Here is a 19,473-nt window from a genome sequence, read left to right as displayed (position 1 = left end):
ACACCATCATTCATAAATACAGGTAACACCATCATTCATAAATACAGGTAACACCATCATTCATAAATACAGGTAACACCATCATTCATAAATACAGGTAACACCATCATTCATAAATACATGTAACACCATCATTCATAAATACATGTAACACCATCATTCATAAATACAGGTAACACCATCATTCATAAATACAGGTAACACCATCATTCATAAATACAGGTAACACCATCATTCATAAATACAGGTAACACCATCATTCATAAATACAGGTAACACCATCATTCATAAATACAGGTAACACCATCATTCATAAATACAGGTAACACCATCATTCATAAATACAGGTAACACCATCATTCATAAATACATGTAACACCATCATTCATAAATACAGGTAACACCATCATTCATAAATACAGGTAACACCATCATTCATAAATACAGGTAACACCATCATTCATAAATACAGGTAACACCATCATTCATAAATACAGGTAACACCATCATTCATAAATACAGGTAACACCATCATTCATAAATACAGGTAACACCATCATTCATAAATACAGGTAACACCATCATTCATAAATACATGTAACACCATTTACAAATACAGGCAATGCCATCATTCACAAATACAGGTACAACACCATTTACAAATACAGGTAACACCATCATTCATAAATACAGGTAACACCATTATTCATAAATACAGGTAACACCATCATTCATGAATACAGGTAACACCATCATTCATAAATACAGGTAACACCATCATTCATAAATACATGTAACACCATCATTCATAAATACAGGTAACACCATCATTCATAAATACAGGTAACACCATCATTCATAAATACAGGTAACACCATCATTCATAAATACAGGTAACACCATCATTCATAAATACAGGTAACACCATCATTCATAAATACATGTAACACCATCATTCATAAATACAGGTAACACCATCATTCATAAATACATGTAACACCATCATTCATAAATACAGGTAACACCATCATTCATAAATACAGGTAACACCATCATTCATAAATACAGGTAACACCATCATTCATAAATACAGGTAACACCATCATTCATAAATACAGGTAACACCATCATTCATAAATACAGGTAACACCATCATTCATAAATACAGGTAACACCATCATTCATAAATACAGGTAACACCATCATTCATAAATACAGGTAACACCATCATTCATAAATACATGTAACACCATTTACAAATACAGGCAATGCCATCATTCACAAATACAGGTACAACACCATTTACAAATACAGGTAACACCATCATTCATAAATACAGGTAACACCATCATTCATAAATGCAGGTAACACCATCATTCATAAATACAGGTAACACCATCATTCATAAATACATGTAACACCATTTACAAATACAGGTAACACCATCATTCATAAATACAGGTAACACCATTTACAAATACAGGTAACACCATCATTCATAAATACAGGTAACACCATCATTCATAAATACAGGTAACACCATCATTCATAAATACAGGTAACACCATCATTCATAAATACAGGTAACACCATCATTCATAAATACATGTAACATCATTTACAAATACAGGCAATGCCATCATTCACAAATACAGGTACAACACCATTTACAAATACAGGTAACACCATCATTCATAAATACAGGTAACACTTGATATACGGAACCTGTATCTGAAAAAGAGACCAATCCCTATATTTAATTTATATTCCAGCACAGTGGACTTATTGTTTGCTTTACAATGCTTTTTTAGGGATATATATTTAAAAAATGTAATTAGTCTTTCATCAGGGTTTAACTGTTATATCATCTCATATGAGTATATTTCCAGTGTATAACAGCAATAATTTACAGTTCATAAGAACATAACTACTTTCCTCCTTTGTTTACTTTTGTGTCTTTTGCTGAGTCACGTCTGTGATTCACCACCACATTTTGAGTCTTGGACTTCTCTGTTTCCCATCAACTCAATAAGGCAGCACTTAGTGGTTGGATTTTCAGTTAGACAATATCGGATTTCAGACCCTGTATATTCTACCTTGTTGGACTGACCTAAAATGATATGAACTAGACTGCAGTAGATGGAAAGGTATTTCTCCTTTCTCCCGCCCCCCTTTTGTTTGTTATGGTGAATGTCACATCACTATTTGCAGTCCTAGCCTTCTCAAGTTCAATGGACACATAACTCAACACAAGTTATTGACGTATGTGTGGGTCATGTGGAATTGTTTAACTTAACCATTGACCTCTTTTTGGCTGGCCTGACTGTGTTTGGCTCTTGAGCAAACATGTGTTTATTTCTCTGGAAAGTCGGGGACTGCACTAATGTCCCTAGGCATTTCCTCTGTAGTTAGCTTACTATTTACAGGATAAAAGCATATTATATTATGGGCTCATTTTGCATTGCTAACTATTTCTTCCTCACACTAAAACTTTCCTACAAACAAATAGGTTTTCTTCAATGAGAAATTACTTACTAATACCAACATACTTCAAGAAGAATAGTGTGTGCTGAAATAGCTGAAATAACCTAAAACATTACAAATGCAAACCACCCTAAATTATTATGTTCCAAAATACTACGTTTGTACTCTTCCACTTCCAAAACAATCTTATCACATATTAACATTTCATTAAACAGATGAGCTCCCATTAGTATGTTCTCTTCCTTTGCAGACCTGATCTGGTGGATATGGGCAGAGTGTCGGCTCAGACTAGCCGGTCAAACTTAGAACAGGCCTTTGGTGTGGCTGAACGGCTTGGGGTGGCCAGACTACTGGACCCCGAGGGTGAGTTGTTCTGTTTATCCACATGCTCGTCCGTAACAGTTTGACACAGCAGGTAAACATTTGCCATTAACACCTCAGCTTGAAGAAATGCAATGCATTATTACCCGAGTGGGGAATGACTTCTAAACACAGCTTTACTTACAGATGCAGGATCTTCATCTTGTGTAACTTGTAGTGTATTTCAGCTTTAAAAAGGCTTCTAAACTTTGTAATTTCCAAAGTCAGAGTTTATTTTCCCTTATGAAAAATGTAAAAATGTATTAACCTCTAAAGAATATTCCCATTAATTATAATTCACATAATATTTGACATTTCAGGTTGCTGCGGGATTATTTTCCTGCTGTAGCAAACTGCCTCAAATTAAGATCCTACAGTTGTACTGCTATTTGTTTTATTAGATGCTTTACAAAATGAAAACGACACAAGCATATGGCATAAATAGGATTCAAATAGCCCAGATTATTCATGTCTGATTTGAAATACTTTCTGGTATCATGTACAGTACCTTATGATGACCGTGTTGTGTATTTGATCTAATTTCACCTTTTCTCACCAGACGTGGATGTGCAGTCTCCTGATGAGAAGTCGGTCATCACATACGTCTCTACAATGTATGATGTCTTCCCTAAAGTACCTGATGGTGTTGACGGTATCAATGCAAATGTACGTACATGATGAACAGATTCTTGTACAGCGCACTTAAATCTCCTACACAATTATAGTTAAGAAAATAGTTTTGTATTTAAAAAAAAAACAATATAATGAAAGCAAAATTCACCTCAATACAAAGCAGCATATTCCTATTAACAGCATGGGTTGACTTATACCTTTTAAGCCATTGACTGCAGTGTACTTTCCTCTTGAAAGCGAACACAGTAAAATGTGTTTTTATGAATGTGATTATCACCATGTTAAATCAATCACTGCATGTACAGTTGAAGTCGGAAGTTTACATACACTTAGGTTGGAGTCATTAAACTCGTTTTTCAACTACTCCACAAATGTATTGTTCACAAACTATAGTTTTGTCAAGTTGGCTAGGACATCTACTTTGTGCATGACACAAGCATTTTTTCCAACAATTGTTTACAGACAGATTATTTCACTTATAATTCACTGTATCACAATTCCAGTCGGTCAGAAGTTTACATACACTAAGTTGACTGGGCCTTTAAACAGCTCCAGAAAATTATGTCATGGCTTTAGAAGCTTCTGATAGGCTAATTGACATCATTTGAGTCAATTGGCGGTGTACCTGTGGATGCATTTCAAGGCCTACCTTCAAATTCAGTGCCTCTTTGCTTGACATCATGGGAAAATCACAAGAAATCAGCCAAGACCTCAGCAAGAAAATTGTAGACCTCCACAAGTTTGGTTCATCCTTGGGAGCAATTTCAAATGCCTGAAGGTACCACGTTCATCTGTACAAACAACAGTACGCAAGTATAAACACCATGGGACCACGCAGCCATCATACCGCTCAGGAAGGAGACGCGTTCTGTCTCCTAGAGATGAACGTACTTTGGTGCGAAAAGTGCAAATCCTAGAACAACAGCAAAGGACCTTGTGAAGATGCTGGAGGAAACTGGTACAAAGTATCTATATCCACAGTAAAACAAGTCCTATATCGACATAACCTGAAAGGCTGCTCAGCATGGAAGAAGCCACTGCTCCAAAACCGCCATAACAAAGCCAGACTACGGTTTGCAACTGCACATGGGGACAAAGATCGTACTTTTTGGAGAAATTTCCTCTGGTCTGATAAAACAAAAATAGAACTGTTTGGCCATAATGACCATCGTTATGTTTGGAGGAAAAATGGGGAGTCTTGCAAGCCGAAGAACACCATCCCAACCGTGAAGCACGGGGGTGGCAGCATCATGTTGTGGGGGTGCTTTGCTGCAGGAAGGACTGGTGCAATTCACAAAATAGATGGCATCATGAGAGAGGGAAATTATGTGGATTTATTGAAGCAACATCTTAAAACATCAGTCAGGAAGTTAAAGCTTGGTCGCAAATGGGTCTTCCAAATGGACAATGACCCCAAGCATACTTCCAAAGTTGTGGCAATATGGCTTAAGGACAACAAAGTCAAGGTATTGGTGTGGCCATCACAAAGCCCTGACCTCAATCCTATAGAAAATGTGTGGGTAGAACTGAAAAGGCGTGTGCGACCAAGGAGGCCTACAAACCTGACTCTGTTACACCAGCTCTGTCAGGAGGAATGGGCCAAAATTCACCCAACTTATTGTGGGAAGCTTGTGGAAAGCTACCCAAAACGTTTGACCCAGTGTTAAACAATGTAACGGCAATGCTACCAAATACTAATTGAGTGTATGTAATCTTCTGACCCACTGGGAATGTGATGAAAGAAATAAAAGCTGAAATAAATCATTCTCTCTACTATTATTCTGACATTTCACATTCTTAAAATAAAGTGGTGATCCTAACTGACCGAAGGTAGGGACTTTTTACTTGGATTAAATGTCAGAAATTGTGAGTTTAAATGTATTTGGCTAAGGTGTATGTAAACTTCCGACTTCAACTGTATATTTCACACAGATCCTTTGAATTCACATCAGTGACAAATATTTTTGGCTTACCTTTGGCATACTTTCTTGACTATTCTTCACTAGGATCTCGACTTTTATTCGAAACATGATTTTTGGCTGGGATTGGGCACAGATGTTATATGCAAATATGCATTCCATTGCGTCACTCATATGTCTAATGGAAGGCATTTTCTTCAATCTGGCTTTGTTGAGGCAAATACTGTAAGTCTGAGCAGGATGTTTTAATGGCTATCGAAGAATGCTGAGATGTGTGTACAGTAATAACCATAGCAAAGAGTCTTAACTACTTATTTTTGTAGTTAAGTTTGTATAGCACAAACTGTTCAAATAAATATTATGACAAGTTGCCCTATGGATGTATTGCTTGAACGACTTGAAATACGCTCTACCCCAAGAACTTGGTCCGTTTAGAAAATGCACACATCCCTACATGAGCCAATGTATTGATTAAAACTGATATTTTTTTTCTTAACAGGATGTTGATATCAAATGGGTAGAGTACCAGAACATGGTGAATTACCTGATCCAGTGGATCAAACACAACGTGGGATTGATGTCAGACAGAGCGTTCCCTAACAACCCAGTGGAACTAAAGGTAAAGCACAAAAGAAACGTGATTACAGATCATGCAGCTTGAATGAACACGTTTTCTGCCATATTGAATGGTAGAAAATCCCTAATTTGATCAAGAATTAACCTCCAATAAGCCTCTAATATCTGCAGTGTTTGTCTGCTTGGTTTTCAGTAAGCTGGATATCAGTTTATAGAGCTTGGCCCTGAAAGCCTGAGGCTAGGAGCCCAAGCTCTTTGAGGCTTCAAATGGCCCAATAAGTAGCGTCATGTTAATGAAATGAAATATTAATGCGAGCTATATTGACAGGTGTCAGAGAGCAGCTCTGTTTACTTCAATTAGTCCATAGCTGCTAATACAACAGGAGCTCTGTGTGGTACAGTATTTTCAAAGCAGACTAGTGTGAGTATACACAGATATTAGATGCATGTATAATAGCATAGACAAAATGTATTGATTCTATTGAATCTATTTCTCTGATATGTGGCTATGTTTGTGCTGAACTAATGTTTAAAAAAAAACACATGTTTTTATTTTTACAGGCACTTTATACACAGTACTTGCAGTTTAAAGAGAATGAAATCCCGCTGAAAGAAACCGAGAAGAGCAAAATCAAGCATCTTTACAAAATGCTGGAGGTATGCTACCACGACATACACTCACTTGTTCTTTAGAGCCTGTAAGTGCTTTCCAAACCAGCAAACTACAATGAACTTAACTAAGATGTTGCTGTGTATGTGTTGGGGGACAGGTGTGGATGGAGTTTGGTCGTATCCAGCTGCCTCGGGGGTTTCACCCCAATGATGTGGAGAAGGAATGGGGCAAGCTGATCGTGGCCATGCTGGAGAGGGAGAAGAGCCTGAGGCCTGAAGTGGACAGGTATGAAGGGTCATCCTTCTGATGCTGCTGGTGCACCACCACACACTACTATGATTTGTAATTATAATCCCGTATTTACATGACAGCCATATAAGTCATGTAAGTACATGAGCTAATTAAGATTGAAGATTTGACCCAATTGCCTGATTAGAATGACTATGAAAAACTGTATTTAGTGATTGGTTTAAGGGTCAATGGTGAGTGCTCTGGTGAACTGCTTATTTGTGTTACATGAAGTCCCCCTCTTTTATAATTAGACGTTTGTGTCTAAACTTCTGTTTAAGGATGTGCAGTAATTTGATTATTCTGTGGTTCATGAAATGACATGGTCTTTAACATTGTACATGCTGTGGTCTGTGGTTTGGTTCAATTCTGAGTTCTTCAAACTGAGGTATCTATTTTGTCCCTAAAAGACACTTTCTATGTTTTGTCAGGTTTGTAGGCAGTAATTGTGCTGTGATTCCATGCCTAGTTTATCGGCTCAAGCCATTCAGTGGTATTTTTCAGGTACTTTAGAGCGCTGATGGTGGGTATTCCCGTCATTTCTTGTCAACATCAGGCTGTTTAGAAGCTGACATTCTGGCACAGTCACAGGCACATTGTACTCTTATCATGACATCACATTGTACTCTTATCATGACATCTCGCATGAATGGTTTTTGGACTGCAGGTACTATTTATGTTGGAAATCACCTGGCTTGTTGATATCTGGTAATGTTGTGTAATATTATGTAGATAACTATTGGCTTTGCAAACCAATAGAAGCCCAGTTGTACAGTATGTGCCACAACCCCTGTTACCATAAACTGTTACCATGTTATCAATCATTGTTTTTGCGACCAGTGGACAGACAGTGAAAATGCACTCTTGCAACAGCTGCATAGTGTGGATCCCAGCCTATGGAAGAATAGTTTGCGGGAGTTCCTCCCTTCTAAACTCCTCTGTTTCATTTAAGAAGACCAGGAGTGGAGCTATTATTGCTCAATTTAATTTGTGTTGATAAAAAAAATGTGCATACGCCTCACGGACACATGCTCAAATTGGCATACTTTTGAAAGATTTAAACAGCTGTAAATTATCGAGATATCAAAGTGTCACCAACAAAAACGTAAACAATAGGCCTATAGCAAATGCAGAACATGGCATACATTTTTCACATGCAAACAGCACTTTTCGGTAGTGCTAAAAGCATGCTATTCCATGAGAGCAACATTTACTTTTCGACTCGAAGCAATGAGTACAATCACTCCTCCATGACAACAGCATCATAAACAACAGAGTTGGCTAATAAGTCCTTCGTTTTTGGGTTATGCTCAGGTAAAACAATTTGGCTAATCTATATTACCAAGACCTATTACTGAAGATCAAGGGATATTAAATGAATTGGAATGACTCAAAATCTGACAAACTTTTGTTTTTAATGTAAATTTATAGCCTAATCAAATGAGAATTAGTAGTATAAAGAAATGGGTTAGAAGAAATCTACATAACCAACCCATAAAGCAAATGCAACATCCATTTATGGCCAGCTATGTAAACATTGATTTATCCTGCAATAGATGTCTATCAATTTGTAATATACATTTTTGTCTTCTTCTAATGCCTCTTAAGGGGAACGTAATCTAAAAGTAACTGAAAGTAATCAGATTACGTTACTGAGTTTGAGTTATACAAAAGTTACGTCACTGATTACAATTTTGGAAAGTTACCTAGTAACTGTAACGGATTACATTTAGAAAGTAACCTACCCAACCCTGACTGTTACTGTCTGAACCTGTAATGAATTGTACAAATAATGCCATGAGCTTCTATGGCCTACGGCAACATGTTCTTTAAGGGGTGTGTTCTAATTTATTGTCTCTTCACCTCGTTGCATGAGGACAAGGATGGGCCTATAAAAAGGGGAGAAGAAAACACTTTGTGTCAGTTGGACCTGTGAGTGTGTGTGTGTGTCTGTGCTGGACTTCCTATTTCAGATGGAAGCGAAATTAGCTAGATAGTGTGATTCTCTGAGTGGCTCAGTATAGTCCTATAGTCTTCTAGCATGCACAACAACATGGCATACAACATGGGATACAGCACGGTCTCGTCTGTGAGCAACAGCACTCTCTCAGGACCAGCCATAGAGCCGCTGCTCTCCAGCACCGCGGTCTTCCCAACCTTTCTCAATAACAACTCTGTGTATGGACCAAGGTGATGTTAACTATTAGACGCCAGGGCTGTCCAAGCTTTTCTTGTTTGTTTGTTTGTAGATGTATTTTCTGCAGATGGGATTTTCGAATGGAACTGATGCCATTGTAGTGCCACACCTTTGTTGTTTATTCTGTAAAATCTTTAATATGAATGTCAATTATTGTATTTTTTCTTTTAGGCTTGAAATGTTGCAGCAGATTGCAACCAGAGTCCAGCGGGACTGTGTCACTGGAGAGGACAAACTAGCGTTAGCACGAACTGCCCTGCAGTCTGTAAGTAAATAAGAATTTGTTCTTAACTGACTGGCCTAGTTAAATAAAGGTTATATGTAAAAAAAAAAAAAAATTGAAACAGCATATTCACAACAAAAGCACAGAATACTCCAGGTCCTGCTTTTACTGATGTTTATTTGATGAGGCAAATTGTGAGTCTATTTTCTTTACATCATTATTGTTACTGAACTTTTTAATAGAAAAGTACATCACCAACTGTTTGGACATTTTATTTTTTTCTCAGGATGCTAAGAGACTAGAGTCTGGGGTCCAGTTCCAGAACGAAGCAGAGGTCTCTGGGTACCTTCTGGAATGTGAGAACCACCTGAGACAGCAGGTGGTTGACATTCAGATTCTACTGGACGGGAAGTTCTACTGCTCCGATCGGCTTGTTCAAAGGTGCAAACTCACTGCTTTCTCTAAATGCCATGCAACACATGTAAATAAACATAACATTTGTTGTGAAATGTTCATTAAACTGATCAAAAAATCATTAAACTATATTTCTAAACATATCATTGTGTGTTGTGTGTATGATCCAGGGTATCCAGGCTCCGTGACGACCTGCTGGGGCTGAGGGCAGAGTGTTCCTCTGTGTACAGTCAAGGACGCACCCTGACGACCCAACAGACCAGGATGATGATCTCAGGCATCACTCAGAGTCTCAACTCAGGCTTCTCTTCATCGAACCACAACTCCAGCCTCACCCCTGGAGGCCTGGGCTCTCCCGGTTCCACCTTCACCTCCAGCTTTACCCCGGGCCTCACCCCTGCCCTGAGCCCCGCAATGACACCCGGCGGCATGCAGCCCGGGTCAATCCAGGCCTATATGGGGGGCGGAGGAGGGGGCATGGATCCGGGATCCCTCCAGCACCATAAATACATGCAGATCCGCAAGCCCCTGGGCAAGTCCTCGCTAGTGGACCCCAACATGACCAAGGAGGAGGTCAACATGAACTTTGTGCAGGACCTGATCAACTGGGTGGAGGAGATGCAGGTGAGGACCTACATGTATTCACTGTACTGTTAGTATTATCCTGTACATTTTGATATTTGCGATTTAGATATTTTGAGACCAAATCTTAATTGTTTTCTCTTCCTTTGAAGGTTCAATTGGATCACGGAGATTGGGGAGCCGATTTGCCAAGTGTGGAAACACATTTAGAGAACCACAGAAGTGTTCATAGAGCCATCGAAGAATTTCAAATGAGCCTTAAAGAAGCCAAACTTAGTGAGGTATGTGCCAGCAACAGTCCGCCTATTCTGCCAAGTTTCTGTCTGGACAAACTTAGAAATATCTCTGTGCATCACATTCAGTTGTTTTGTTTTGAGTGCAAACCCCTCAATGCTGCAAAGTTTTAAATGTTAACTAATAAAAACACATGGTATGTCTATTTATCTCAGATGCAGATGACCCAAGCGCAAAAACTAAGTTATTCTGACAAGCTGGGCAACTTAGAATATCAGTATGGGAAGTTACTGGTAAGTTTCCTGTTAAAATATTTGGTAGTTCTAACTAACAAAATAATTACTTCCCTACTATTTTTAATACAACATGGACAACCTGACTATTTCCTGTGGTTCTGGGCTTCTGTAGAAATGTTCGCGGGAGCGTCAGAAGAACCTGGAGAGCCTGCATGACTTTGTGTCGCGGGCCACCATGGAACTAATCTGGCTCAACGAGAAAGAGGAAGAAGAGGTCGCTTTTGACTGGAGCGATCGCAACGGCAACATCTCCAAGAAGAGACAGTACCACGCTGTGAGTCCTGACACTGTTCAGAACGTTGTATTTCCATATTTTGCTCACAGAATATAATATCATTATTCAGTTCCTATTCATTGTTGTAGACAATTACTTTAACATTACATGTGTGTTTAGAGAGTTATTCTATTAGCCAGTTGTTGGTGACTTTGAGGCTAAACATCTGAGCCATGCATTTCTGGCAAGGATCCACCGCTGGCATGTACAGCCTTCCCATCAGGAAGTGAGTTTGACTCAGTTGACCTAAAGGGATTAACACATTTCCTTCTGGTGAAACAATATCTTGTGGAAATCTTATTTCTGAAGGTGGTATGTTTTCTCTGAAAACAATGTACAAAGGCTACATAACGTATGGGTGGAAATGAGTCATAGGGGCTTGTTTGGGGCTTACATCATACCATTTAAACACATGGATATGGCTATATTACCAACGTCCTATTAATCTTAGAATCAATTAGATGAATAGGTTCAATGTGTCTCCAATGGGATTTAGTTCAAGCTGGTATTTAGAGATACGTGCCATATGAGCCTCTTCCAAGTCATAGTGTAGGTATCCTGAGTGAGAAGGGATTGGTCTCAAGCAGTGGTTGGATGCCAAGGACGTGGTGTGACATCTCGGGTGTTTCTCTCTCTCTCTCTCTCTCTCTCTCTCTCTCTCTCTCTCTCTCTCTCTCTCTCTGTCCCTGTCTCTCTCTGTTTCTGTCTGACTCTGTCTCTCTCTCTCTGTCTCTCTCTGTCTGTCTCTGTCTCTCTCTCTGTCTCCCTCTGTCTCTCTCTCTCTGTCTCTCTCTGTCCCTGTCTCTCTCTGTTTCTGTCTGACTCTGTCTCTCTCTCTCTGTCTCTCTCTGTCTGTCTCTGTCTCTCTCTCTGTCTCCCTCTCTGTCTCTCTCTCTGTCACGGTCTCTCTCTCTGTCTCTGTCTCTCTCTCTGTCTCGCTCTCTGTCATGGTTTCTGTCTCTCTCTGCTGTCTCTCTGTCTGTCTCTCTCTGTCTCTTTCTGTTTCTGTCTCTCTCTGTCTATCTCTGTCTCTGTCTCTCTCTCTGTCTCTGTCTCTGTAGGATCTGATGAGAGAGTTGGACGACAAGGAGAAGGTGATCAAGTCTGTGCAGGATAATGCAGAGAACCTTCTGCAGGAGAACCACCCTGCCAGGCTAACTATTGAAGTAAGCCCTCTGTGTTTACAGATGTCACATAACCACTCCATAACCATCTGATATACACTTCTTTAGTGTAAATACAATATGTTTTATATGATAAATCTGTTAGATTGTATGCCTCAGATAATGTGGTAATTTGTCCATTCAAATATAAATATGATTACTCATTTTCAACTAAACCTGCGTTGGTGCTCAATAGTGTCATACACAACATTTCAATTGCTTCACTAACTTGTTCCTAGAAGAACAATCATAGGGTATTTTTAATTGTAAAATGTTTCTGTGTGGAATCCTCTAGGCATATAGAGCAGCCATGCAGACCCAGTGGAGCTGGATTCTACAGCTCTGCTCTTGTGTGGAGCAGCACCTGAAAGACAACACAGTCTATTTCGAGGTGAGTTATCTGTTTTCCTCAAACAAATGGATAAAGGCCTGCTAGTTGCAAAAAGCTAATTTGATCTCCTTTCCTCACTCCCATACAGTTTTTCAATGATGCCAAAGAGTCCATGGACTACCTGAAGAGCCTGCAAGGTGACATCCAGAGAAAGTATGGCTGTGATCGGACAAGCAGTGTACACAAGCTGGAGGATCACATCCAGGAGTCCATGGTAAGCTGGCATTCCCAAAATATGTTGTTAAATGAGACACATAGACCAATCCCAAAGAGTCACATGGTCAGAAATCCAATTTTGGATTCCTAGAGGTTCCAAATGAATACCCCCACCATTAAACATTAACTAACTATCCCTGCGAGGGAATTCTGCTTATGCTGAACTGGTGAAGTATCATAATCCAGCTGTGTGTTTGACTGATGCTGGAACATGGGTCTGTCTGTCCCCAGGATGAGAAGGAGCAGCTCCTGCAGTACCGCAGCACAGTGGCTGGGTTGGTGGGCAAGGCCAAGGCCATCGTCCAGCTCAAGCCCAGAACCCCAGACACCCCTATCAGGTCTTCCATACCCGTCAAAGCCATCTGTGACTACCGACAAATAGAGGTGCTTTTTAATTCTCTTGTTAGAGATACATGTATGTGCTACCAGGGGCGCAACTTTTACTGGGGACGGGGGACGGGGCAGTGATACAAAACGAGGCTTAGGACCATGCGGACGCATCCGAGAGGCCGGGTGGGCTGTTTGGAGTGTTTATCCAACTGGATAAAAAAAAAATATATAAAAACAAATTATGTACTTCTAAAACCAAAGTTGCGCCCCTGTGTGCTACTGTTCGTTTTCTATTTATTCAAGTAGTTCATCACAAGTCGCATACTTTACATTGAGTTGTCAAACTTATTTTCTGTAGTAACAAGATGTACATTGAGGTCTCTAAGGAACATGTTTAGCCATGTTAACTCCAGGGATGTTTATTTAGATAGCGGATCAAAAGTTTGATACTTTGAGTTGATTTGGATTTCAGAGTCAAATTGTAGTCGTTTTGATTTGTCATGTCTCACTTCGTCTCACTCCTAGATCACCATCTATAAGGATGATGAGTGTGTCCTGGCCAGTAACTCTCACCGGGCCAAGTGGAAGGTGATCAGTCCGTCTGGCAATGAGGCCATGGTGCCCTCTGTCTGCTTCACTGTGCCTCCACCCAACAAGGAGGCTGTGGACCAGGCCAGCAGAATTGAGCAGCTGTACCAGAATGTCCTGACTCTGTGGCACCACTCTCACATCAACATGAAGAGCGTGGTCTCCTGGCACTACCTGATGGCGGACGTCAAAGCCATCCGCAACTGGAACGTGTCCTCAGTACGTTTACACTTATCTACTTAATCAACTCCTAGACCCCATTAGCAACACTTAAAGTGATAAAGGTATAATTATGCATCTTCTACTGATTTTGGTCTTCATAAGAAAGAGAGTGATTACTGTTATTAAGCCTAGTGTTTCCTATACTCACCGACTTTACCTGTCATTTCATCATTATAGTTGGTGCTGACTGTACCTTTTCAGAGAACATTCTAGAAGGTTTCCAGGTATGGGTCTGTCTCATGTGTTTTCCCCTGTTCTCCCCAGATTAAGACCATGTTGCCAGGTGAGCACCAGCAGGTCCTTAGCAACCTGCAGTCCCACTTTGAGGACTTCCTGGAGGACAGCGAGGAGTCGGAGGTGTTCACAATGGCAGACTGTTCCCAGCTAGAGAGGGAGGTGTTGACCTGCAAGGAGTACTACGAGGAGCTGCTCAAGTCTGCAGAGAGAGGCAAGGCTAAACTAAGTTAATATGCAGAGAGAGGCAAGGCTTAGCTAAGCTAGTCTACAGAGAAAGGCAAGGCTAAGCTAAGCTAGTCTGCAGCAAGGCTAAACTATTAGCTAACTTCTACTCAGGAGCTCGCTGGTACATGTTTTGGCAGCAGTCCTCGAGGCAAACGGATGGTTCTTTAAAACTATTAGGCATAAAGCTAATATATTTTGGAATTATGTTTGAACCTGCCAGGGTCCACATGGCCAGAACTGTAGGAAAGGGTGTGTTTGTGTGTGTGGGCGTACTGATGCGTGTGTCTGGGTGTGACTACATTTTCCCTATATGTTTCCCCTGATCTTGCAATTATGTCTGTTTAGATACTTGGTCTTATGTCACCACAGGTAGTAGAATCTCCTGCAGAGGACATTAGGGAGGTGTTGATTTGCTTGATTGCCCACCAATCAATCAGCATAATTAATAAATCATATGCAGATTGTTTGTAAACATTTTACAATAATGGTGCCAGATTTGATTAATGGTGCCAGAGATTAATACAGTAGTTTTCATGATTCGTTAACTCGTTAATTTCACACTCTATGCACTCTCTGCTATGTCCGGGAGAGAAGTGTTTTGAATTATATACAGTATTCAGACCCCTTGACTTTTTTCAAATTTTGTTACGTTACAGCCTTATTCTAAAATGGATTAAGTCGTTTTCCCCCTCATCAATCTATGCACAATACCCCATAATGACATTTCTGCAAATTTATTACAAATAAAAAACTGAAATATGACGTTTACATAAGTATTCAGACCCTTTACCCAGTCCTTTTTGAAGCACATTTGGCAGCGATTACAGCCTCGCGTCTTCTTAGGTATGACGCTACAAGCTTGGCACCCCTGTATTTGGGGAGTTTCTACCATTCTTCTCTGCAGATCCTCTCAAGGATGGGGAGCGTTGCTGCACAGGTATTTTCATGTCTCTCCAGAGATGTTTCATTGGGTTCAAGTCCGGGCTCTGGCTGGGCCACTCAAGGACATTCAGAGACTTGTCCTGAAGCAACTCCTGTGTTGTCTTGGCTGTGTGCTTTGGGTTGTCCTGTTGGAAGGTGAACTTTCACCCAGTCTGAGGTCCTGAGCGCTCTGGAGCAGGTTTTCATCAAGAATATCTCTGTACTTTGCTCCGTTCATCTTTCCCTCGATCCTGACTAGTGTCCCAGTCCCTGCCGCTGAAAAACATGATGCTACCACCACCATGCTTCACCATAGGGATGGTGCCAGGTTTCCTCCAAACATGACGCTTGGCATTCAAGCCAAAGAGTTCAATCTTGGTTTCATCAGAACAGAGAATTCTGTTTCTCATGGACTTCGAGTCTTTATGTGCCTTTTGGCAAACTCCAAGCAGGCTGTCATGTGCCTTTTACTGAGGAGTGGCTTCTGTCTGGCCACTCTACCAAGGCCTGATTGGTGGAGTGCTGCAGAGATGGTTGTCCTTCTGGAATTTTCTCCCATCTCCACAGAGGTACTCTGGAGCTCTTTCAGAGTGACCGTATGGGTTCTTGGTCACCTCCCTGACCAAGGCCCTTCTCCCCCGATTGCTCAGTTTGGCCGGGCGTCCAGCTCTAGGAAGAGGATTGGTGGTTCCAAACTACTTCCATTTAAGAATGATGGAGACCACTGTGTTCTTGGGGACCTTCAATGCTGCAGAAATGTTTTGGTATCCTTCCCCAGATCTGTGCCTCGACACAATCCTGTCTCGGAGCTCTACTGACAATCCCTTCGACCTCATGGCTTGGTTTCTGCTTTGACATGCACTGTCAACTGTGGGATATTATATAGACAGATGTGTGCCTTTCCAAATCATGTCCAGTCAATTGAATTTTCCACATGTGGACTCCAATCAAGTTGTAGAAACATTTTAAGGATGATCAATGGAAACAGGATGCACCTTAGCTCAATTTCGAGTCTCATAGCGAAGGGTCTGAATACTTATGTAAATAAAGTATTTCTGTTTTTTTTTATACATTTGCTCAAATTTATAAATACCTGTTTTTGCTTTGTCATTGTGAGATATTGTGTGTAGATTGATGAGGATTTTGGGGTATTTCATCCATTTTCGAATAAGGCTGTAACGTAACAAAATGTGGAAAAGGTTAAGGGGTCTGAATAGTTTCCGAATACAGTACATATTCCTTTAGATTGTTTACTAATGTTACTGTTATACAGCTTGCAGTAGACCAGTGACTGAGAAAAATCCCAAGTGTTTGGACACTTAAACTTGGTGTCCTCTCATCGTTTGGTTGTTACTCATTCTATGGTCTTGTGTTGAACAGAGGTTGTTACTCATTCTGTGGTCTTGTGTTGAACAGAGGAACATGAGGAGTCTGTGTACAACCTGTATATCTCTGAGGTGCGTAACTTCCGCATGCGTCTGGAGGCTCAGGAGGAGCACCTGATCCGACAGATCCGCACCCCACTGGACAGAGACGACCTGGAGCAGAGTATCCTGCGCATCACAGAGCAAGAGGTAGGGCAACAACTCACTGTTTAGACTGTATCATCACTCTGTCATATTACAACTCACTATTCAGAATGTATCATTACTCTGTCATATTACAACTCACTATTCAGACTGTATCATTACTCTGTCATATTACAACTCACTATTCAGACTGTATCATTACTCTGTCATATTACAACTCACTATTCAGACTGTATCATTACTCTGTCATATTACAACTCACTATTCAGAATGTATCATTACTCTGTCATATTACAACTCACTATTCAGACTGTATCAATACTCTGTCATATCACAACTCACTATTCAGACTGTATCATTACTCTGTCATATTACAACTCACTATTCAGAATGTATCATTACTCTGTCATATTACAACTCACTATTCAGACTGTATCATTACTCTGTCATATTACAACTCACTATTCAGACTGTATCATTACTCTGTCATATTACAACTCACTATTTAGACTGTATCATCACTCTGTCATATTACAACTCACTATTCAGAATGTATCATTACTCTGTCATATTACAACTCACTATTCAGACTGTATCATTACTCTGTCATATTACAACTCACTATTCATAATGTATCATTACTCTGTCATATTACAACTCACTATTCAGACTGTATCATTACTTTTCCAGGTACAATGAGACCAACAGAATGATATCATGTGTGAACCAAGTACACCTAAATTGTGAAGTGTTTAATGTACTGTACTGTATGTATTTGACCCAGGTGTGATCTGTTCATATTGACTTAACTCCTCCAAATTCGTTCCTTGCAGAAGAAGAAGGCAGAGCTGGATCAGCTAATGGAGGATCTGGAGACCATGAAGGAGAAGTGTGAGACATTCCTCAGACAGGCCACAGCCTCTCCCTCTGTCCCCGCCCTCTCCTCTGACCTCAACGTCCTCATCCAGAGCATGAGCCAGGTTTACTCCATGTCCTCCATCTACCTGGAGAAGTAAGTGGGCACAGACACTGTTATGGTCCTCCTCAGTGCAGGGCTAGAATATGCTCAGCACATTCAAAATCAACAAGGCATTTGCAATTCTTTTTTATGGTCCCACTTTAAATGCAACTTTAAAGTTTTCATGAAGCCTTCATAAACCCTTTACAAGGACTTCATAGATGCACTGCAAAATGCTGATATAGATAACGTTACACTGTCTCTATGGTGTCTCTGCAGGCTGAAGACGGTGAGCTTGGTGGTGAGGCACAGCCAGAATGCAGAGGCTCTAGTGAAGCTCTTTGAGGCCAAACTTTCTGAGGAAGACGCTGTGAACTCTGACCTGAAGTCCATTGACACAGTCGTCAGCACACTCAAGGTAAGCTCCCTCGGTAGTAGTTTAACATTTAATATGGCAATATATCCTTTTAAATCTTTTGGTTTTCTCTGTATGGTTGGCAAAATGATTGCTGGAGATAAATTCTTATTTTGCGGAACCCAGTCCTCGAGAGCCACTATCATGCTATGATTGATGTTGAGCCATGTCTTTCCTCTACTTTATTTTAGCAATGGCGCTCAGAGATTGACGAACAGCGGGAGGTCTTCCATGACCTGGAGGATGGGCTGCAAAAGGCCCGTGGCATCAGTGACCACATGTTCAAGGCTCACAACGAGCGGGACTTTGACCTGGACTGGCACAAGGAGAAGGCTGACCAGCTGGGAGAGAGGTGGCACAATGTCCACACCCAAATTGACAGCAGGTTAGTGTTTTCAGGTCAACTCAAATGTTTAGGGACAGATTTGATTCCATACACCAGTAAAAAGTAGTGAGAAACACTTATTGTTCACTGTATGTGTGATATCTGCTTCAGACTTCGGGACCTAGAGGGCATCAGTAAATCTCTGAAGTACTACAAAGACTCCTACAGCAGTCTAAATGACTGGGTCAGAGAGATGGAGGCTGCTCAGCTCAAGACCCAGGAGAACCAGCCAGAGGACAGCAAGGCGCTTGCTGAGCTGCTCAACCAACAGAAGGTCCTTGTTGCAGAAATGGAACATAAGCAGAGCAGAATTGATGAATGCCAAAAGTACTCAGAGCAGTACTCATCTGGCGCTAAAGTAAGTTATCTCTGTAACAGTTTTGACCTGATATGATATGTCTGCATGAAGAGCACTTGAACACCAGTGTAATATTCCCTAATCTGTTGTCAGGATTATGAGCTACAGCTGATGACCTACAGAGCAATGGTTGACTCACAGCACAAGTCCCCGCTCAAGAGACGGAGGATGCAGAACTCAGCTGATGCCATCGTTCAGGAGGTTAGAATGGAACAGTAGTAAACTAGGTGCTGAGTGTGTTGGGTGTGCTAAAGAAAGTGACCCTTGTTTTCTGCCCCCACCTCAGTTCATGGACCTCCGAACTCGCTACACGGCCGTAGTCACCTCCATGACGCAGTATGTAAAGTTTGCCAGTGAGACGTTGAAGAGAACAGAAGGCGAAGAGGTAGGGGATTGGTGAAACATTAGATTTACAATGCGCAAATCGCTGTGCATACTTTGA

At 40.8% G+C, this 19,473-nt stretch overlaps 1 protein-coding gene across 1 annotated transcript in view; it reads left to right on the top strand.

Annotated features, from left to right (window-relative positions):
- The window catches only part of LOC115113849 (dystonin-like), a 142,292-nt gene that overhangs the window by 22,618 nt on the left and 100,201 nt on the right, over window positions 1–19,473 (top strand). Inside the window, 24 exon segments of the mRNA XM_065012721.1 lie at window positions 2,735–2,847; window positions 3,404–3,510; window positions 5,896–6,015; window positions 6,534–6,629; window positions 6,743–6,870; window positions 9,242–9,335; window positions 9,580–9,734; window positions 9,878–10,331; window positions 10,442–10,570; window positions 10,739–10,816; window positions 10,932–11,093; window positions 12,155–12,259; window positions 12,552–12,647; window positions 12,736–12,861; window positions 13,095–13,247; window positions 13,719–14,000; window positions 14,268–14,451; window positions 16,803–16,960; window positions 17,749–17,927; window positions 18,153–18,291; window positions 18,480–18,673; window positions 18,785–19,031; window positions 19,125–19,232; window positions 19,318–19,416. Coding sequence (XP_064868793.1) covers window positions 2,735–2,847; window positions 3,404–3,510; window positions 5,896–6,015; window positions 6,534–6,629; window positions 6,743–6,870; window positions 9,242–9,335; window positions 9,580–9,734; window positions 9,878–10,331; window positions 10,442–10,570; window positions 10,739–10,816; window positions 10,932–11,093; window positions 12,155–12,259; window positions 12,552–12,647; window positions 12,736–12,861; window positions 13,095–13,247; window positions 13,719–14,000; window positions 14,268–14,451; window positions 16,803–16,960; window positions 17,749–17,927; window positions 18,153–18,291; window positions 18,480–18,673; window positions 18,785–19,031; window positions 19,125–19,232; window positions 19,318–19,416 — 3,706 coding nt within the window.

The sequence above is a fragment of the Oncorhynchus nerka genome, linkage group LG28 (genome assembly GCF_034236695.1).
Source record: "Oncorhynchus nerka isolate Pitt River linkage group LG28, Oner_Uvic_2.0, whole genome shotgun sequence".
In the NCBI taxonomy this organism is placed as follows: domain Eukaryota; kingdom Metazoa; phylum Chordata; class Actinopteri; order Salmoniformes; family Salmonidae; genus Oncorhynchus; species Oncorhynchus nerka.
Note: the sequence above shows the minus strand (reverse complement) of the source record. Positions and strands in the feature narration are given on the sequence as shown.